Source organism: Miniopterus schreibersii (genome assembly GCF_964146895.1).
Source record: "Miniopterus schreibersii genome assembly, chromosome: 7".
NCBI classification, from domain to species: Eukaryota; Metazoa; Chordata; class Mammalia; order Chiroptera; family Miniopteridae; genus Miniopterus; species Miniopterus schreibersii.
In genome coordinates, this window is record NC_138108.1 from 4,060,935 (window position 1) to 4,083,550 (window position 22,616).

The window sequence follows — 22,616 nt, forward strand, 5'->3', positions numbered from 1 at the left end:
ATAGCTCCACGATGACCTCTGATGGGCAATCAGGTCTCTCTCTGACCGTGGCCTGGATGGCACTTGCGGGCTGCACTGTCATAGACCAGGGGTGACCCCAGGGTCCAGCACTGAGCTCCTCTCACAGGGGCGCACTGAGAGGTAGGTAGTAGATGCATAGCGCTAGTTCTGTGGCTGGGCTTGTTCAAGTTCAAACAGACATGGGTTCTCCGGGAGGCCTCGAGCCTGCTTCAATCTGCTAGCTATTAGGACCAAGGTTCAAACGCGGGTCAAGGACCAGCCTGGGAAGCCTCCAGCCGCTCCGTGGTTGACTCTTCCCCGCACAGTCCACTAGTCTTGCAGGGTGTCCAACTCTCACGCTGCAAGTGGCAAACTCCGTCCGAGTTCAAACATTTCAGGTATGTCATTATGGCAAGGAGAAAGAACAGAAAAGCACTTCTACCTGGGCCTGGTTTTGTAATTGAAAGTCTTATTAGAAGGAAATCTTCATTCTCTGAGGTGATCTTTAGTTTTCCTTCCTTAGTTTCCCTTGTTTGGTTTGGATTTCCTAAGCATTATTTCTTTTTTTCCATCTCCTCTTTGCTTTCTTTTATAAGACAAAGATGCTGTGGACTTGGCTTTACTTGGTTCACAATGATTCTATGGCAATGTATTAAGTTTCTTTCTCCTAAGTCCACTGAAGTCTTTTTGGACTTGGAGTGAGCTTTTTAAGAAAGAACTTGCTCATTCAGCAGGATTTTCCTCCCCACCCCAGGCTCTGGTTCTGACCTGGAAAAAATAAGAGCGAGAAAGAGCAAGAGAATCCTGCAGTCCTGACGCTCAACTTCGCAAACCACAAAAAAGAACCTCGCTCCAGTAACGTAATCATGGAGATTTCTGGCACCTTGGTCTTTCAAGAAAAATACATCCATCTGCTGGCACAGGGACCCATCAAGCTCAACCCCGTTCAGCACGGAGTTCCCGACTCATTAGTGTTGGAAAGTCTATAGTGAGGCTGGCCGCTCCCACTGGATGACGCCTCCCCGAGGCACCGTCTCTAAACCCCACAGCTGTGTTTTCACTTAAGGCCACTTCTCCTGACTCCATTGCACCTTGTTCCAGAAGATCGTTCTATTCTCATTATGGTTAAAAATGACAGGACCAGGATTTTTCAGTGCAGAGGTTTTACCTGCTCAGAAGAAAGGCCCGGTCTCTGGAGCCACAGTCGGCCCCTAGGAAGGCTGCTCCTCAGTTGGGAGCCTCAGGGGCAGAGCTTGGGGCTCACCCCGTTTGCTTCAGCCCACAGGCCAGTCCCAGGAGGGAAGAAGCCTGGCTTCTCCTGCCTGCCACGCTGTCTCCTCTTCTGAGGGTCATGTTATCACTCGCCAGCAGGGCCAGGGCTGCAGTGCTCTGCTGACCACTGCCCCGCATCCCCTCTGCCTCTGTTACTGGGTGGAAACAGCCCAGAAGAGCACATTCACCACCCAGGGTCTCCTTCAGCAGCACAGATGTCTCCCTGCCCATTTTCCTCATCAGGCCTTACCTGGTCACTGGGTCACTCTGCTGCCCCTCAAATTTCTGGGCAATGTGACAACAGTGACCACAAAGCATGGTGAGCAAGTCTGCACGTGTCACACAGAGTCAGGGTCAGGAACTTGAAACCATTCCGCTCCTCTCACTCAGAGCTGAAGCATCTTCGATGATTTTCACGGCCAAGGAGGGTGACTGTGCTGGAACATTGCCAGCTCAGAGCTCTGGGACCATCTGGGGCCAACCACCATTCAGGGACTAGAGTCGCCCAAAACTGCTTCCCAAGGAAAGTGACAGTGTTGACTGTGGGGACTGCATCTGGCTCCTCCAGGGAGGGGAGATGTCGTGTGGGTCCCTTTGCATTTAGAAGTTATCAGTCCGCCAGTTAGCTATCTGCTTTCTAAAGCTTGAGGCCCTGCCCCACACAGTGGAGACTCTCCCCACTGCAGACCTGGCAGAGCCTCTGGCGCAGCTTCTCCCACACCCAGCAGGGAGGAGGCAGCCTCGCGTGAGGCCACTAGCTCACGCAGGGAGGCCGGCTAAGTTTTCCTTGAGGCAAGTGAGGCCACAGGCAAGTTACGCTGTGGACAGGACGGCAGGAGCTTGCTCACCAGCTCACTTGCCTTCCTCGAGCTGTTTTAATCATCCTTCAATTTTCACCAAAGTTTGTTTTAAGAAATAGCCTTATAAAACCTCCTTTTTCATTTGCCCTAAATGTGAAATCTATCCACTATAACATTTAATGTCCCCAATATCAAGTCTTACATGAGAAAGTGCTTTGAGAGCTAGGAAAAGTGTCCCTTGATTTTAGATGAGGTTTGTTAGAAGAAATAACCTTATGAAAATCTCCCTTCCCCACAAAGTTTGTTCTGATTGTCTTTCTTTCTATTGTACTCATGGGTCAGTTCCTCTGCTGTAAGTCTTCTCGAATCCTCTTTGGAGACAGGTGAAGATATACATAAATAAAATAAGGTTCTTCAATACATAAGCCAAACGCCTGTAAAACTGAGACCCAGGCAGGTTTGAATTCAGCCGATGGAACAACGAGCATGACGGTAGGCATCCGGTTCATGGAAAAGAGAAAATGGGATGGTCTCCCACAACCCTCAGAGCTGTAATCAAGCTGGCTCGATGTTGAAAAAACAGGAGAGAACAGAATGATCTTCCAGGGAACTGGCCTCAGTTTCCAGGGACTTGAGGAGTTGGGAGTTATGTAACCCCAAGCTGGGAGCCTGCAGCTCTGGGCTTGTTTCTGTTCTCTCCCAGACACCAGGGTGGTGGTGGGTTCTGATGGCCTTAGCCTTCCCACCTGTAAAATGGAGCTGCGTTTCTCTATGTTCTTATGTTCTGTTTTATGGATGAATGTGAGGAGTTTTCTACGTTTACTGGAAGGAAGCACCTCTAATATGTCCCTGCTAAATCTGTGAGAATAGAAGCTCTGAGGATTCCAGAAGGAACAGTACTCACATCTTTGGATGTTTTAATGAGAAAGAGGTGACAGTTAAGAATTTTACTACTTAAGGCTCTCTTATGTGGCCAAGAGCAACTGTCAAAGTTCATGGCACCATTCCACGCTAATTCTACTTCCTTCCTCCCAGACAAGGTCAAATGTCTGGACAACATATTCCAGGACAACATTCTAAGGTCCTTTCTGGTCCTGGGGCAGCCAGGCTGCCCCTCTCCCCTGCTCATGCTACCTGTCTTCAACTTATCAACCTACAGCGGCAGGCTCAGCAGCACCTCCTGGCAGAAGAATAGCTGTCCAGTGCCACCCAGGCACAAAATGCTGTTGATCTGAAGTGCTCAGAACAATCTGGAAGGGACACCTTGGAGGCACATACCTGGGGTTACCTGAGGTTCCTATTCTCATCCAAAATAATTTAAATAGCCTTTTCCTTTATAGAACAACCTATCAATCTAATAGATACCATTCTAATTATGGTAAAAACCAAAGAACATATGGGAATTGTGAAGTTTAAAGAAAGTACAAAAAAAGTTTACAGCTAAGCTGAAATGCAAAAACCAAAAAAATTTAAAGAGGTTATTAGTTGAGGGCATTAGGAAGTGCCAGGATCCAGTAAGAAAGAAAATGAACAGAATTTCTATTTGCCTAGCTAACAGAAAAATCACCTTTAGTAAATAGAGAATCGTTGGATAATCAAACATAATTGAAAATCATTTAAGAAACTAGACATAATGTTAAATGTTAAAAAAAGTTTCGCAGTAACCTGAGGGGAACATTTTCATTAGCAGAAACTTGGTTTCCTTTTGACCTCTGTACAATCTCTCTAGGGCTCTGGGCTAGAGTCGGGGCAGTCAGAGGCTCTCATACTCTACAGAGACTTGGGGACCCTCTGGTCCAACTTTCTGCCCATTAGACGGCCTAAGTTCCCTTTCTAGCACTCCTATGAGCTCGTGCTTTTGCTGCAATCCCCCTGCCTGGGACACAGGCCTACAGTATCAGCCCTTCCTGAGCATGGGTCTGTGTTGCTTGGTACTGCACTGGAAACTACGGGAGGGGAAAAAGGACAGTCCAGGCTGGCACATGTGACCAAGTCACACTGCCCCCAGAGCTGGCGGAACTCAGAGAAGGATCTGGTAGAGTGGCCTGTGGGGAGGAGGTGAGGCCTGGGGTGAGTCTGGCAAGAAAGTGAGGATGTGAAAGACACAGATGGTAGAAAACTGAGACCTTCAGCTCTCCTTGGGCACAGACCACCCAGGTCAGGCCCATCACTGTATCCCCAATACCTACCAGTGTCTTCGGCAAAGTAGGTACTCAAGACATAATTGTGGAAGGAATAAATGACCAAAACCAGAAAAATGAGAGTCATTATGCACTGTCCTGTGAGTCCCTATGACACTGGCCTGGCTACAGCATGCAGGGTACAACTTGGGAATAGGCAGAATACTACCGATGACGGTAATGAGAACAGTCAAGACTTACTGAGCTCACTCAACGAATCTTTCTGTGCTAAGCACATTAATGTGCCCTCTTGCTGGATCCTCTCAGCAACCTCAGAGGACAGTGCTGGTACCACTCCTACTTTATATGTGGGACAAAGAGTCATGAACCTTGTCCCGGAGCTCACAACTACAGCCCTGCAACTAGAGCTCAGGGTCCCTGACTCAGAATGCCAGGTTACATGTGACAGAGGCTGACACCTGGACCCTCTTCTAGGTGGCGTTCCCCTCCCAGGCCACCTACATCGTGTGATGGGGACTGCTTTCTGAGGGCAGGTAGCCCCTGAGCTGAGACGTGGCTTTTTCCCAGGTGCAACGCCTGTGTCCCACACAAGTGAATAAAGCAGACCCACTTTTTTGTTTTGAGATAATTATAGATTTACAGAAATCACAGAGTGTACAGAGAGTTCCTGGTACTCTTTCCCCAATTTCTGTCAAAGGTGACACCTTATACAATTATGATACAACATCAAACCCAGGAAACCGACATTGGTGCCATAGTGTGTCCAGTCCTATGTTATCTGGTCACACATGTAGAGGCGAGTAACTGTCACTGCAGCCTGGATATGGGGCTATTCCCTCATCACGTAGATCCCCAGGCTACCCGCCTCTCCCCCCACCACCATACCTTCCTCCTGCAACCACCAACCTGCTCTCCAGCTGCATAATGTTACCATTGCAAGAATGTTATATAAATGGAATCATAACAGTATTTTCAAATAACACTTCAAAGTTATCCTAGGACTAGACTGGATCCATTTCCTCAGATATGTAGATGAATATAAAACTACCACCACCACAAGAAATTTAAAAATTAAGCAGAATGAGGACTGTTTCCATCCTAGTTCTGCTACTTCCAGTGATGGGACCTTTAACAAGTTACTTAGCTCCAGTCTCAGTTTCCTCATCTGTAAAAATGAGTCTAAGGCTTAGGATTGAATGAGGTAACATGTGACAGCACTTGGCAAGAGGCAGGTGCTGCATAAATTCTAGCTGTTTGTTATTAATAAGCAGAGGAAGCTGCTGTTCCTCTTTATAGAAAATGAGGCTCCTAATGCTCACAAATGATTAAGGAAATGACCACACCAGCCCTTAATGACCCCAGGTTATTCTTCCCTTTGCTTCCCAAGACTCCACTGTGGAAACCAGCAGGGACTTTTAAAAGGCCCTTCCAACAGGCGACTTTGTGTGCACACCGGCATGAGAACAGCAGCCACTCCACTCCCCAGGCCAGAGTCTCCAGGGGGCCAAGAGTTCTGAAAGTGGGAAAAATGGCCCAGGGCTCTGTTTCACACCAATGCCTCCAGAGGACAGCCAGGGTGTATGCAGAGGCCCTAGCAGCACACTGAGCACAGAGAGGGGGACGGTGCCAAAGAGAGGCAAGGGTCAGATGTGTGATTGAATTAGGTGCTGCATGGATACCCCACAAAGCTCAGCATCACTCAAAAGCTGCATGTGTGAAGGATGACAATGGCCCACGCTGCCCACGAGGTCACCTTTACTGTGACTAGCTACAGAAATCTGAAGAAATCTCCCCCAAAATCACATATGCAAAGACTCCATTACATAGTCAAGAGAGCACTTTGAGTAGCTGGGGACCCGGCACAAATGGTTGCCTATATCTTAAGCAACATGCCCCAGGCCCATTGAAAACGGACAAAAACGGGCATTCAGGATCCTTCATGATTTATTAAAAGTGGCATTGTCCGTGCCTTTGCATGGCACCAGCAGGGGTGGGACTGAGGGCGCTCCTCCTGATGGCAAGGTCACCCCATGTGTCTCCTGTTCCCTTGGACTTTTCAACTCCTCTGGCCCACATTCACTCACTCACTTTTTCTCCTTTGAAGTTAAAGAATACCGCCTCATCTATCACTGACATGCTGGTTTTCAAAAGGACTGGGAGCGGATTCACTCTTTTTTTAAACCAGTGAGCGGGCTCAGCTGGGAGGAGGGAGGAGGGAAGGGGGAAGAGGGAAGAAGGAAGAGGGAAGGCGGACGGCAGCAACAGGGCCAAGCTCACGGTACTGCTTTCCTCCAGCTCCATGCCTGAGCCTAAGCACTCCTCTGGCATCTTGGCTCACGGTGGGGACAGGGGTGCACCGCGTGCTGCTCCTCAGGGCCTGTGTGTGCTTACCACAGCCTCTGACACTGGTCTCTATAACGTTTCTTGTCCTACTCACTGTACGTTGGAAGCACACATGTTCCTGATGTTTTTAGAAATGCTTCTAGCTAAGTAATTGGAACAGAGGGGGAACCTATGGCAGGGGGTGGAGGTGCACCAGACTCCCATGGCTGGCTGCCTCATGGGTTCTTTAACCAAATGGCCCCAATGCACCTCAAGCCCAGCGGGTCCTCACCTGATGCCTGCTCTTCCTCCCAGGGTGTGGGGGGACCTCCTCGGTAGCACCATAACCAGCCAGTTGTCCAGTCAGAGAACCCCAGGAGTATCTGGATGTGCCCCATCCTTCCTGGATTCTGACTCCACCTCCTCAGTACCTCCCCCATCTGGGCTTCCTTTCAGCTGTGTGATTTCAAGTCAGGGCCCAGTGGGTCTCGCCTAGATTACTGCTGTAGCTACCCAACTGGCTTCCTTGATGTTTGCCTTGATCCCTCCCAATTCATTCTCTATGGAGCTGCCAGAGAGATCTTTCTAAAATGCACGTCCCATCCCATCACTCCCATATGTAAATTGCTTCAATGGTACCAAGTTGAATTCAAAACATTCATATTTCAGTGCAAAGCAAACAAGGTTGTTCAACGGTGGCCCCGGTTACACCTCTAGTGACATTTCCCGCTGCCACCCCTAAGCCCTTCCTATGACACAGCCATGCCAACAGCCCACACACCTAGACACACCAAACCCTGCACTGCTCTGCCCGGAACATCCTTGGAAAAGCCACTCCCAACCCACTCTCAACTGCTCTCCTTTACTAAAACAGGCCTCTCCTCAGGCCCCAGCACCCAGCATGGATCACGATCAACACTAGGCGTGTCTGGGAGATGGGGCCAAGGCTTATCCCTGTACGGCAGTGACGGACACAAGCCGACAATCAATGCTGTTCCCTGAGTATTTTGCCGCAGGGCCTTTCCCATGGGTGAAAGATAGCAGGCCTCTATTAGCTGGCTGAGGCGGGTCCTTTCACAGATTTCTATCCAACGTTAGCTGCACGTCCTTCCCGGGCAAGCAGTCCTTGGCCTCGCACCCATATCAGCTCTCTTCCCACCACAAACACTCCAGCTGTTCTGAGGACAACCCGATTCAATGGCAGTCATAACCAGCAAGCTGACTTGTTGACTATAATTTGTAAAAGCCTCTCAGTTATGAGGTTAACGTGTGATTGGGTGAGTCACTGACACGGGTGTTTGCATGTAATTGGAAAAGTCCTGTGCTTGATACCACTTGCTGACCCGACTTTGTGCAGCAGTCGGAGGAATTATCAAGAAAGTTTGGAGGGTTTTCTCTTATCATTTCAGCATCTCCTTTAGGGAGATACAATCTTCACTTTTATGCCAAGTCTTAAGCCAGTAAGCATCACATCTGTTTAAAAGCAGCTCCTGGGGCAGCTGCTGATGCTGATACCCCCTTTATAGATGGTTCCTGGGGCACCATGCCTGGCAAGGCTCCCAGGACCAGCTCCCTCCCAAATCTTCTCAGGTGGGTCCATCTCTGTTCTTGGAACTGTTTCCAAGAGAAATTTCTGGGCCCAGGAAAAAAGTGTTTGAAAAGGAAGGGGGAACCTAAATATAAATCCTGAAATGATAAAACTTCCTGAAGAAAACAGAGAAAATCTTTGTGACTGTGGGTTAGTCTAAGATTTCTTAGCCAAGAGCACAATACATTTTTTAAATGTCTGATAAATCAGACCTCATCAAAGTTGACAATTTTGCTCTTCAAAAGGGAATGAAAAGACAGTCAGAGAGAATGAAGAACTGAGGATGATTTGACAGAGGGTTTATAACCAAAACACAAAAAGAACTCTCAAAATGCACTAATAAGAAACCAAAGAACCCAATTAAAAAATGGGCAAAAGATCTGACCAGATACTCCATCAAAAAAGACATGCAGACCTCAAATATGCTCATGAAAAGGTCCTCAAATTATTAGTCATTAGGGAAATGCAAATGAAAACCATAATGAAATAGCACTACACACCTGTTAGCATGGCTCAAAAACAAAACAAACAAACAAATAAGAAGCTGACAATACCAAACACTGGTGAGCATATAAAGAAACCAGAACTCTCACTCATTGCTGGTGAGTGGCAGCGCCACTCTGAAAACAGTTTGGCAGTTCTTCATAAAGTTAAATATACACTTAGCATATGACCCAGCAATTTCTCCTTCTAGGTGTGTACTCAAGTGAAATGAAAACTTAATGGTTACACAAAAGCCTGTAGGCAAATGTTCATAGCATCATTATGCATAAACACCAAGCGCTGGAAACAGCCCAAGCATCCTTCAGCTGGTAAATGGTAGACAAATTGGTGCATCTCTCCCATGGACTAGTACTCTGCAGTAAAAGGGAAGGACCACATACACAACCACAAGGATGAACCTCTGAGGCGTGATGCCAAGTGAAAGAAGTAAGATTCCAAAGGCTGCCAACTGAATGAGTTCACTCGTACATCGTTCTGCAAAAGGCACCACTAGGCATGGAAACCAGATTAGTGGTCGCCAGGGGCTGAGGCTAAGAGGGGTTGACTGCTAAGGGGCATGCAGGAATTCCCTGGTACAACACAACTGTTCTGTATTTTGACTGTGGTATGTGTATCTTGCAGATGAGTACACTAAACAGAGTAAATTTTACTGTGTATAAATTATATCTTACTAGGAAAAAAAGGTAATTTTGGCTAAAAATGTGACTGGCGGGTCCAGAGTTTAAGGTGTAGGAGGTGACGGTGTATTAAGTCGGCCCTTTCATAGGGGACTGAAGAGTTGATTGAGCTGACAAACAATGAAACAAATGCAAGTTGAAACACTAATAAAACACCATTTCTAACCTATCACATTAGCAAAGATGAAATAAAACTACAAACTCTCAATTTGGTGAGAGGTGGTGACAATGTGCTACTGTTCCCTGGTGGGGAAAGCCTTTCTGGAAAATTATCTAACAGTCTGTATCAAAAACTCTGAAGTGTACTCTCTTTGGGATACATAGAAAAATGTTACTGCTAGGTGATGGTGGCCGACCAATGGCTATTTTTGGCTTACTTATTAATTTCTTAAGTTCTTAAAAAACAACCATGTATTACTTTTATAATAAAATAATGTAAGTTAATAAAAAAGAGAAATGTATCAGAAGGAAGTCAATTCCCTTCAATCCAGTAATTCTAAGAATATATTCCTAGGAAAATAATGATTTTCAAATTTATGCATAAGAATATTAATTGCCATGTTATTTACAAAAGCAAAAACTAGAACCCACCTATCACAACAACATTAGAGAAGGTTATATAAACCATTGTATATTTATACAAATGGAATATTTTGCAGTTCCTATTTGAGGGACTTGAAGTGTGATGTGCAGAACTCCCTCTCCTCCCCTCCCTTGCTCACAAATCTTGCATGGTGTCCCTTGTGAAGGAACTCAGTGCCAAGTCCTGAAGCTGTAAGGCATGGCACAGTCTGAGCTCTGCTTGCCGCACCCCCACACATGCCCAATAACCTGGCCTGCTTCCCTAGGAGCAGGGGAGGACCTTTCCTTACCCCTGCACCTGCATTTCAAATCCTCCCCCTCCATCCAGACCATCTGAAATATCACAAACGACGAGAATTTTTTTCTTCTGGTGGGCACCACCCGTTCTTCTCTGTTAGAGGTGGCTCTTCTGTGAGGACAGAAATGGATCCTCTCTCAGCGTCTGGCCATTCAGCCAACTTCTGCAGGGTGCTATGTGTCAAGCACTATTCTAAGCGTTTTATGGGTACAACTCATTACCTAATAATGAACCTATGGCATAGGGACTATTATTATTTCCATTTTACCAACTGTTATCTCAGAACATGTTATCTCATTTACTCACTACTCTCTTAGGAAACTGAGGCACAGGAAAGTCCAAGTCACACAGTGAAGTGAGGCTCCGAACCCCGGCAGTGTGAGGCAGGAGCCATGCTCCGGACTCTCCACTCCGGAACTAGTCACTGACTTGAAGCTGGTGGCCACAGGAGAGCTGACCCTGGAACTAGGGCAGTCTGGAGCAGAAGTACATGCCAAGGAGGAGTTCAGGGCTAGGCTTCTGGGCACACAGGACAGATCTCCACAGGGACCAAGATGAAGTCCTTGGCAACAAGGAGTCAAGAGTCCAGGCCAGGAAGCTGGACAGCCAGGCTGGCGGAAGAAGGGGCGAAGCTCAGGTGGTGCTCAAGCTCACAAGTGTGTTCTGCAGGCCAGCCAGGGAGGCAGGCAAGACTGTGGGCTTGGCTGGCTGGAAGCTTACAGGAAGGGCTAAGCCCCAGTACTTGGCTAGGTAGAGGAGTGAGAATGAAGGGGAGAGCTCCTGGTTATTTACAGAAGGAAGCTGACTGTGGCAAATGTTTTAGCCTGTCTGATGGCCAGGCCCAAGTTCTCAGAGCTCAGGTTTGAAGGTTAAGAGCTCCTCAAACCCAGTCGACTGTAAATCATGAGTAAATACTCTTATTTAGGAGACCGCCAACTTAATGCTGACAAGCAAGTGAGAGACTGCTGGGATTCCCTCCTGGGTGCCGCCCTTTGAGTCTGCACTCATTTCCTTCCACAGGGCAGATGTCCTTGACCCTGGGAGGTCACAATTCAAGGGGAGATTAAATAATTTCTCATTTATTTCCAGAATTTCTAGCATTTTTGTATAGCAAATTGCTAATTTCTATTTTGTAGAAATTTTCAAATCAGAATGGCCTTGTTCCTAATCAACATTTTAAAGTGGCTCCTTCCTACCACAGTTAGTGTCATGTAAAACACCAAAGCAGTCACTTCCCACACAGCCCAAACTCAGAATGTCCAGGCTTCTGTGTGTCTGTTTCCTCCATAAAGCTTTAAGTGATGCTGAGAGCTGGGATTGTGCTCTACTTTTCTCTTTGTCCCCAACACCTAGCACAGTACTTTGTACCAGCAGGTGGTCAAAGAACATGTGGGATCTTAATAAAGTAAGTCAAGAGGGATATTCTGAAGTTACAAAATAATTGTAAGTGCTTCAATTCTCCTTAGTTAAAAAATGCCTGCCACATGTAAGTGCTCCAAAACAAAACAAGTTTATTCCAATACTACCATTCTTTAAAAATGTGGAAATTTCTTGAGAAATCACAGGACCCCATCTTCAAGTTCTAGACTGTAAAGTGGGCGATGTCCTCAGGCATCCCCTGCCCTCGGGTGAGCTGGAGTACTGGAAACAGCTTGTAGCCCACCTCTTGTGCGCCGGTGCATAGATTTATGGGTGAAAAAGAAGTGACAGCACGGTATCTGCCTTCTACACAGCTGGCAATCCAGAATGCAGGCGGGAGGGAGCAGGAAGGAAATAAAGAGCAAAACTGCGAAACAAAGCAAAGGCAAACCCACCCAGTACTCCACCTGGTGCCCGGGAAGGAGGGCGGGCAGGAGGCAGCCTCTCTGGAGCAGGTGCTGGAGGAAGGAGGTCTGTGGGACCAGGGGCAGCAAGTGGAGGCACAGGCTATGCAAGGCAGGAAAGGATGAGGGAAGAAGGAATAGGAGTGGCTGGGAAACAGGGAGCACCAAACACAGGACACATCACAGAGGGCCTCCAAAGCCAGGAGGCTTTCAGATCTGATGGAGCGAGTCAGTAGTTTTCAAAGGCTGGTTGGAGATCAACAAAATGAGAAAAAGGTTTTCCACAAAGCTCAGTCAGCGTAAATGACAGCCCCATGTTGTGAAATTATGTTTTTCCTTCGTTTTGGTGCTAAAATGTTTTCATGTATAAAATCGTGGAGACAGTAGATGGTAATTGGCTTTTTAGGAAAATGTCCTTGTTCGGCAAAATTAAAACCTAGCAATTGTATCTTGTCCCAGAATATCTATGGAAATCTTATTGGTCCATGAAAGTCGTTTTAGGAGACGTAGGGTCTTGAGGGACAGGTGGAAGCACATTTCGGGGAACCCTGGCAGTGGGGTTAGGACAGACAGCAGACTGAACAGAAGCAGAGCCCCTAGTTCACGGAACCACGAAAGTCTAAATGAACTGGGTCAGCCCCAAGCAGCAGTCATGGTGGAAATCTCAAGCTCAGCTGCAAGGATGCCCTTTCCCTGGTGCAGGTCTTACTAACGTCAGAGGATTCCACGTCTCTTGTGTAGCTGTTTGGCTCACATTTGAGTGACGTGGGTATGACATGGGGGCAGGGCTGGGATGTGCAGTGTCCCATGAGTAGAAAGGGGAGAGTCCAAGTGCTTCCTAATCCTGAGTACAATTACCCAAAAGACAGGCCCGGAGGAGCCGAATCTGTTTGTCTGTCAGGTCCACTACCCTGAAGGCTCGCATCTCGGACAGAAACAAGGGGCGCTGGCCGCTGCCCTGCTTGACCCCCAGAAGTATCTTATATATCATCTTGTCAGTGTGAGAGCCTCTGTCTCACTTCACTGCCCTCTGGAAATGCGAAGGGCTTAAGTTTGAGTCATCTGGGCACACTCTCAACTCCAATTGTGATATGAGCTATCTTCTCAGACAGCCCAGCAGCAACTAACACAGAACATATCTTGTGGAAATCACTTCCATTAGAAGCAAAACCAGGCTCTGATGAGAATTCCCAGAGGGAACATTAGACCCAGGATCCCACCAGGGTACACAAATTATTTCCATGTTGTCGTGGGGGTGGGGATAGCTGCTCACATTAGCTCACCCCAGAGGGAATCTTTCCGAGAGGCAGGTGGGGGAATTTGGTGCCTCCCCCACCTTTCCATGCTGGCAAGCCAGGTCTCTGACAAGCCTGAGCACCTCTCTTCCCAGGGAGGCACCGGGGTCCCCATGGCTTCTCGCAGAGAGCCTCCTCTGCCAGGCTCCCCGAGGGGCACAGCTTGGTCTAAGGATACGGACGTGAACACAGAGACTGTGCAGTACGCCTCAGAAGCACTGCCAGCCCCCGGGGGTGCTGAAGCTTCCTGGCTCCTCGCACCTGTCCAGGCAGCTCCACCTTGAGAAAGTCCTCATTACACCTTGTTTTAAACCCTGTATGCACTGGCAGGTAATCAAACACCCAGCCCTTTCATTCAAACGGGGAGGAAACCTCTCTGATTCATAGCATGCATTTAATTCTCTTACATAAACACACCTCTCCTGGAGCTACAGTCCTCTCCCAGGTCACCACCATCACACCTCTTCAAAAAGACTAATACACACAAAGATGCTCAGGGACCTTGAAACTCCTGCTTAAAAACAAGCACTGTGCAGAGGCCGGAGATACAAAGATGAAAAGACGCTGTCCTTACTCTTAAGGAACTCCGTCTAGAGAAGGAGACAGGGAAGCAAGTGGAAAATGACAAGGCCCTGTGACAAGTGATCCAGAGGGGTGACAGGTATAAATGAGGAGCTGGGGAGCCACGAGTGGGAGGGAACGGATGGGCGGGCCAGTGCAAACCTCTCTGCGGCAGGAGGTAGAGTTCCGTGCTCAGGTTCCTGGAAGCTAAGAAAGGTCTCTAGGGGCAGGGCAGGGTGTGAGTATGGCTTTTCCCACCTGTAAGAAATGAGCCTGAGTACAGGCAAGCACAAAGAACTGGAAAGCAAGCGAAAAGCTTCTGGAAGCGTGGTGGGAGCCAACGTTACTTTCTAAAGTTATACAGAAAGCAGTCTTCAGAGTTGAGCTGAAGATCTGTACTGGCCATTCCAACCAAGAGCAGAAGCATCAGCTATGGGTCCTTACTGGCAGCCACCGCACCAAGGGCACCTAGCAGCAAAGGTCACACGAGGACCATCCCAGAGTCCCTGGTGTGGCTGGCGGAGAGCATGCTTCTCTCTCTGTCTCCGTGTACCTTCTGCTCCCTGTAATCACTCCAATCAGAGTTTCTTTTGATAACCTTAATTTCTTCTGGGCTGTTCCCAAGCATTGTGCAAAACACTGAAACTGCTCAACTGCTTCTCTAGCCCAAAATTTATCAGTAGTAGAAGGAATATTTTCATCTCAGTCTGATTTGTGTGTCTATTTCTCCGTGGGTTCAGAACTCAGAGGAGAGGAGTGAGATGGAATACAGTCGGCCCTCTGGATCCGTGCACTTTGCATTTGCCCATTCAACCAGCTGTACTCTCAGTCCAGTGCTGGGAACTGTGGATATGGAAGGCCGACTGTATGTATCATTCTGTGCCATTTTATATAAGGAATTTGAGCACCTGCAGATTTTGGTATTTGTGGGGTGTCCTGGAACCAGTCTGCCACGGACACCGAGGACAACTGTGTATCCCTGAAATCTCAACATCCTTCAGCTCTTCTTCCTGTCACACCTTCCCCTCATCACCTGTGACTCAGGGCTTCACTTCCTACTCGAGCTCTTTCACTAATCCATCTACCTAAGCACCATCGGGTCTGGTATTCCTTCAGTCCTGTGGCAACTGACTAGCAGGCCCTCGGTTTTATCTTATTAGAGTTTCCGGTAAGTACACAGAGTTCTTCTCAAATTCACTGTGCAACTTTTGGGTAGAAAGTCTGTCTTCCACTGCCTAAGGCTCCTTAGAGAACTATGAGCAGAATTTGTAACAAAACAGGAACTCAAGAAATATCTGTCTGATGAGGGATGGAGATCATGTCTGAGTCTGCATTTTTAACTACTTCCAGAATAATACTACCCGTAGTCCTTCTAATTTTTGAAAATTATGAGTAAATGACTATGTAATGTGCCTAAAGGAAGGGTGAGCACATGAAGAGCTTAGGGTTATAATAACAAGCTGCTCAGTAGAGTTGCTCTGAAACTTAATGATACATGTTGGTTTTTATGCACATGTTAACAAGCCACAAACAGCGATCAGCTCACACAGTGGCTGTAATTAGTGCTACTTCCATACAACTAGGTCAAGTTTTCAAGTCTGTCTTGTTCATGCCATGGGATGCATACATATGGATTGTTTCCCTGATCCCACATGAAATTAACGCTAACTGAATCAATCTCTCTCTTCTCCCAGGAGAGATTCTGGTGCCCTCTGCCTGGAGGCTGCAGCTTGTCCCCTCTCCAGCCGCTCTGCTCTCCTTCAGAGGCCATCCTAGAAAACCTGGGGAATCAGGGCCCAAACGAGCACAGAGTCTTGGCTGTAGATTTATTTATAAATCAGACGGATAAATCTAAATGGGAATTTTGCTAATATGATTATTATGAAAGTGGTAACCGGGAAAATGTTGCAGGGTGATAACTATTCTTTAAGCCTCACTGGTTCAGGAACTATCGCCACGGAAAAGCAACGCACAGTCCACACTTAAAAGGAAGCCCTGAGCTGGAGAAGTCTTCCTGGGCTGTGTATCACCACTGTGGAGAATGGCGCCACTCTTAGGGCGGCACGGCTTTCACAGGCCACTTCCTTCTCCTTGGTCTTAATTCAACCAATTTGATTGTGGTTACTCACGAGCAGCCAATGCAAACAGCGCCTGAGAGCCGTTCCACACAGGGGCAAGGGCAGCGAGAAAGGCCGGTGTTATCAACGTCCCCCGAGGGTCTAGACTGCACCCGGAGCTCACAGCACCATGCACCATACAGCAGGCTTCTGTACCAATCCTGACGAGAGCGGGAGCGGGGAGTGCAGTTTGGGGCAGGAGACCTCTCTCCAGTCTCAGTGTCAGCAAGAGCTTAGCGAGATGCTCTCAACCACCTCGCTCAGGCATTTAAAAAATTAGTACCCTTAGGAGGTTTTTAAAATAACAGTTAATGCAGATAGGAAGGGTCTTTAGTGTAACACATCAAACAATATGAAAGATGAAGGACTAATTCAAGACCACAGTCACTGGGACATTTCAGGCCCAGATGCGACTTGAGAGAGAGGGAGAGAAACAAAACCAGACACGAACAACCCTGGGTGGGCAGAGAACTCCTGCCAGTATTTCCTCCCTCCTGCCCTTACTCACAGGCTACCAAGAGGGGCATAAGCTGGCATGACCTTTCTAGAAGGGAATGTGGCAACAGTCCAAGATTCTTAAATATGTCTATACCTCTGACCCTATCACCACTGTTCCAGGAATGTCCTAAGGAAATAACCAGGGATCAGGGTAAAGATTTATAAACACAGATGACCATGGCACTATCACTTATAGTATCAAATAATCACAATCAAAATATCTACAATATAGATAGCTAAATATGTTTAAGAGCATATTCATGATGGAATAGCACACAGGCATTAGAATGTCTTAGAATTTTGAATGACATGGGAAAAACTCATTATAATATAACATTAAAAAGCAGAATTTAAAAATTATGTGTATGTGATGCTGAGCACCATTCCCTCCTGCCATGAAGTGGTGAGAGGGAAATTACATAAAATTATCATATACCAAAATATTAACCGTGGTATTTCTGGGAGGATTCTAGGTGATTTTGATTTCTTTTTTATACTTTTGTATTTTCTAAATTTTCTAACATTAGCATATATTTACATACTTTTATGTAAGTGTAAGAATATACTTTTGTGTTTATAATCTGATTTAAAGCTTACTTTCGAAGGAAAAAGTGGGGATTGGAGGGACCATCTAAGACCCGGGGCAGGAGGAAGTGCTTCCTGCTCTCCTGTCTAAGGCTACGTGGCTGCTCTCTAGAGTCCTCCCCACTGGAGCTCCTTCCTGTACAGCCTAAGGACCACTGAAATGCTGCTGGCTCGCTACTGGTTACCTCCAGGTAAGCCCTCCCAACAGACCTCAGGCCTCTGTGCCCAGGTGCTTCCTGTCTCTCTCTCGCTGGCCCTCAAACTCAACAGACTCTACTTGGGAGTCATTATCTTTCTTCTCAACTCTCCTACCCTCTGGTGTTTCCTGATCAGTACATGGTACTACACCAACCCAGGTGCTGAAACCTGGCCCTGATTCCCTACTTCTCCCTCGATACCTACCCCTGCCCTTCCACATCCAGCCAGGATAGCTGGTCAAGGCTTGACCATTTCCTTCCCCTCCTGGATCTGGAAATGTCTCCCTCCCCATAGTCTCTGTCTATGTCAGGCCCTCTTCCTTTATTTTGCTCTCTTTCGGTCTACTCTTCAAACCACCAGGAAACTCTTTCTAAACCACAGTTCTTATCACGTCACCTCCATATTTTAAATCACTCCATGGCTCCCCTAGCTGGTTCCCACAGACTTCCAGGCCTACTCTGCCTCCTTCCCTAGCCGCTCCCTCTCTTCACTCTGTACCACACGATCTGGAGCAATTGACCACTGCCCAAATGTGCCATCACTCACCCTCCCAGGCCTGTACCAGCAGTTTGCTTGAAATGCTCCCCCTCTCCCTATTGCCTTCAGAGCCTGATGAGTCCCTCAAGTCTTTTTAAAGCCCTCCCAGACACGCTGGCCTGCTGGGAAGCCTGATGCCGAGACCGGCTATCCTCTCGGCACAGCCTTGCTGCGCTGTGAGAGCTGTCGCAATACTTTCCATTCTCTGGGTGGTCTGCTGGCCCCTCCGCTATACCACTGCTTATTCTGCCATCCTTCATTTCCAGCACCCAAGTAATGCCATCTGAAGATGCGCTGAGTGAAGGACTCCGTGACTACGGGAAGAGAAGCTGATTCTACAAACATATCCAACCACCTGATCAACAGCTTACTCTGGTGCGTAAAAAATGACATAAATAATAAGACCAAAGAAGAGCCAGATATGTCCGTCCTTCTTACCTTGTACCAAATATCACACTGTACAAAAATTAAACAACAGAGAGTTGGAATGCTCATTTCTTGAAAACAACTGTGCTGGAGAAAAGGAACAGAAACATTCTTAACTATAATTTATAAATGCATGACTCAACAGAACTTATTGCTACAGACAGCAATAGGGGTGGGGGGAGAATGCTATACTGCTGCATCAGGGGTGGGGGGAGAATGCCATACTGTGGCATCAGAGCCACGTTTGCCACCACGAGCAATCCCCACCCTCAGTGTACTCGACAAGAAGGCAAAGCGGGCATCTCTGCAGATGGGCCAGGGGACATGGGCTGGGTGGGATGAGACCTGGCTGCGAAGAGGCTGCAGAGCTTGCAGAGGTGGGAAATTAGAATCACTGCTCTTTTGGCCTCAGGCTAATTAAAGCTCCCCGACTGGGAACAGGGTAAGGGAACTGGTGCTAAACTGATTTATTCCTCTACTTCTGGCCGCCAGCTGGACCTGCTAAGCATGGTACTAATCAAAGGAATAATTTACTTAATAGCATGAAACCATCCTGAGAGCTAACTTTGCGCAACTGTTCCCATTACTGAGCTGATTCCCCAGTGCAGCGCTGATGAGCTGCTAAGAGCTGACTGGGTACCAGAGCTGAATTTCATTTAAGCAGGGTCAGTGAACCATGGACCACAGGCCAACTCCAGCCTCCCACCTGCTTCTGTACCGCCTACAAGCTAAGAATGGTTTTTACATTTTTAAATAAATGTAACATAACTAAAGAAAGAATACTACTTTGTGACATGAAAATTATATGAACTTCAAATTTCAGTGTCCTTAAAATGTTACTGGAACACAGCCACACTCATTTGTTTGTTTGCCTCTGGCTGCATTCACACTACAACAGCAGAGCGGAGTACTCGAGACAGCCGTTTGGCCCACAAGCCTAAGATATTTACTATCTGCCCTTTAGAGAGAGTCTGCAGACCTCTGACTTAAAAGCTGGCTAGGCCAAGGTCATCCATAACAGCATTCCATAGCGGCCTGGATCCCAAGGTACTAAACACAGAACACAGGCTCTGCTCTATAACATAATGAGGACAGAATTCCTGGATCTTAACAGTCACTGACTGTCGGACATGGCCACTCGGCCAGGTTTGAGTGACAGCTGCCTAAGTCTCAGAGGGCTGTGGCATGGCTGTGCCACTCCAGAGCGATCAACGCCATGCCGGGCTATCATTTTCCCCACAGCCAGCATTCTACAGTCTCCCGGGCTATGCTTCCTCAAGCACTGATCTGGAATTTGTAAATACATAACTCTTCTGGGAAGATAGGGATAAGAAGAAATACACAGCCCTTCCAGGTTAGGCCAGCTGGGAGCTTTGGTCTCTCAGCCACGCACACAGACGCCACCCTTTGCCTGGGCTCACTACGTGAGGCCTCACGTGCCCTGTGGTGCTAGGAGGGGTCAGGAGTCAGTTTCTGCCCACCTCGAGGAACAGGGTTTCAGTGTAGTGACTGGGGAAAGGAAGAGGAAAAGGCAGACTGCCACACTGAGTCACATGCACGCTGGGTTCAGGCACAAGGCAAGTCTGTTGGCTGCATTGAATAAAGGAAGCAACTGACCTGATCCAAACGAAGTGCGCCGTCCAAAAACCGCTGTTTGCGTAGCTCCTTCGCAATCCTGTGCAGATTCAAGACGGCCTGGTGCACCTCCTCGCTGGTGTGCTCCGGGGAGATGGGGGGCAGCTCCTGCTCAGGGATCATCTTAGTCGGGCTCTCAATCATGCTCTGGGCATGCTCGTAGCTCAGTTTGGTGCAGGAGCGGATGATGGTCCGGCCAAACCACTCACTAAGGATCTGCAGAAGGACAGATTGTGGGGAGAACGGCTTTCAGGCTTCTCTTACATGTGACCATTCACTCACGCATACTCCACAGAGACCTCCTGAGCACTGACTCTTTGCTCAAAATGGGGTGAGATTCCGGCTGGGCACAAAGGCTGATCCGACGAAGAAGCCGCTACCCTCCATGAGCTCAGCCTCTCAGACACGGACTGAGCAGGCACAGAGTCTCCAGAGGTCTCCAGCACAGGGGGCTCGGGCAAGGCCAAGCAGGAGACTGAGGCAAGAGGCCTGATGGAGACTTTTTCATTAGTTTGGGTGAGTGGTCATCAATGTCAGAACTGGGAGAGAGAAGAAGGGACAGATGCCAAAGATGTGGGGAATCTGTAGGCTTGGTAATGGATCCGATGTGGGTGAGGGGAAGGCGGGTCCTCTGACAGAAACAGAGAGCAGGATAGAGGAGAAAGAAAGCCAATTCCAACTTGTTCTCTTTGGGGCACTAATATAGGGACAAAGGCCCAGAACAGGGCTTCTCAACCTCAGCACTCTTGGGCTGACTGATTCTTTGTTGTGGGCTGTCCTGTGCACTGTTAAATATTTAGCAGTATCCTTGACCTCTACCCATTAGATGCCAGCAGCACCTCTCCCCAGCCCCGAGTTGACAACCAAAACCATCTCCAGACCTTGCCAAACATCCTCTGGGGTCATCAGCCCAGGCTGAGACCTGCTCGGCTTGCAGTAGACACAGCTGAGTTGAGTGGTGGTACCCAGTGAGGGTGGGGTTACCACTGATTGGTCTTTTATACCTTCAGTTTGTCTCTATTTCTATAATGAGCACTCATCACTTTTAAAACAAAAATAAAATAACCCTTAAACTACCTGAGGGACTCCTGAGTCTGAGGTGCAGGGAGGAGGCTGGATGGGGCTATGGAGCAGGCAGTCGGGTGTGGCCCTGGGGCAATAACTGCTCTGGAGGTGGGGAGATGGCCTCATGGACCCAAAAGAAAAAGGCAAGTAAAAAAGTTGAGGCTGCAGTCTCTACCAGCTTCTCCATATCAGGGAACAAAAAGAAAAGCTGGAGGGTGAAGACAGACAAAAACGAGAGAGCTGGCAGACAGGAGGAAACCAGGAGAGCCTGATGCTGGGAGAGCAGGAGACGGGCCGTGGGAAAGGGGGGCTCAGATGCAGCAGCAGACACGGCATGGCACAGTGACGGGCAGGCTGGTTCTGCACTGTCCACACAGCAGCTCCTGACCCAGCAGCAGCCGCCTGAGGCCACTTTATTCTCGCCCTGCCCCGCACTGCCCCCAGAACAGTCTTCCTAAAGACTATTTAGGAAGGGTAGATTTTCAGACCTAGCCTCATCTGGCCTCCTCCCTGCACCTCAGACTCAGGAGTCCCTCAGGTAGTTTAAGGGTTATTTTAGTTTTAAAAGTGATGAGTGCTCATTATAGAAATAGAGACAAACTGAAGGGATAAAAGACCAATCAATGGTAACCCAGCCCTCACTGGGAACCGCTGCTCAACTCAGCTGTGTCTGCTGCAAGCCCAGCGGGTCTCAGCCTGGGCTGATGACCCCAGAGGATGTTTCGGAACCCAGTGAGGTTTTATTATCCTCACTCCGCAAACAAGGAGACTAAGGCACAGACACATGAAGTGACCAGCTAGAGAACAGGTGGCAAAGCCAGAAACTGAGCACAGGTGGTCGGGCCCCGGAGCCTGAGCTCCTGACCACGCGCTTGTCAGATGCCACCTGGAGGACTGGGGGTGAGAACAAAGGAAAGTCCCTGTATTGAGCATGTGCTTACTGGTGATCTTTGGAAGACTATTCTAGAGGGAAATGTGGGGCAGGCTGCGTAGATCTCAGGCGCATGCTACAGACGAATTCCAGAGATGCTGTCACCAGGCAGCCAGAGCTCTGCCTGCCACCAGCCCCCCCCCCCCCCCCCCCCCGGTGTGCCATTCAAAGAGCAGCATCTTCTGCATGAGGCAAGTGGAAAAACTTGGGAAGCACAGGGTTGAGGACAGGTGGATGGCTAGCAGCGAAGGCACCGTGGATGGCTGGCTCCGCAAGGACCGGAGAGCAGAGCTGCCGCTGTGCAGAGCAAGGGGAGAAGCCAGTACAGGAGGACTGACAGTGCGGAATCACGGGCCCTGGGCCACAGGCCCGGCAGGTGGCCCATCCAAGAGGGAGGAGCAGGGGCCTGGAGGGGAGGCAGGAAGGACAGGGAGGAGGCCTGGGGGAAGAAGAGGCAAGCCAACATTGCTAGGTCAGATAGCCCCAAGCTATGGAGTCAAGTAGGAGGCAAGGAAGGAGCAGGGCTGAGTGGGAGCCAAGTGTCTGAGGAAAGTGGAAAAGCTCCGAGATCAATGCCTAGGGAAATGTGACTCACGAGCAAGGCAGGACCAGGTGCGCTTGGAGGAGACAGGACGCACAGGTCAGCGAGAAACCCTTCAGCCTGAGCTGGCAAACACCCCCTGCCCTCCTTCCCACTAGCAGAACCATTCTGCTGGCAGCCTCGGGGGAGGGGAGAGCCAGTGCAGAGGAGCTGTCGCCAG

General features: G+C 48.5%; 1 protein-coding gene across 2 annotated transcripts in view; it reads right to left on the minus strand.

Annotated features, from left to right (window-relative positions):
* Positions 1-22,616, minus strand: part of DIS3L2 (DIS3 like 3'-5' exoribonuclease 2) — a 215,250-nt gene that overhangs the window by 32,923 nt on the left and 159,711 nt on the right. For both annotated transcript variants that reach the window (XM_081142279.1, XM_081142280.1), the window contains exon 13: positions 19,842-20,075. In XM_081142279.1, the coding sequence (XP_080998405.1) occupies positions 19,842-20,075 (234 nt within the window). The remainder of the gene's footprint in view (positions 1-19,841; positions 20,076-22,616) is intronic.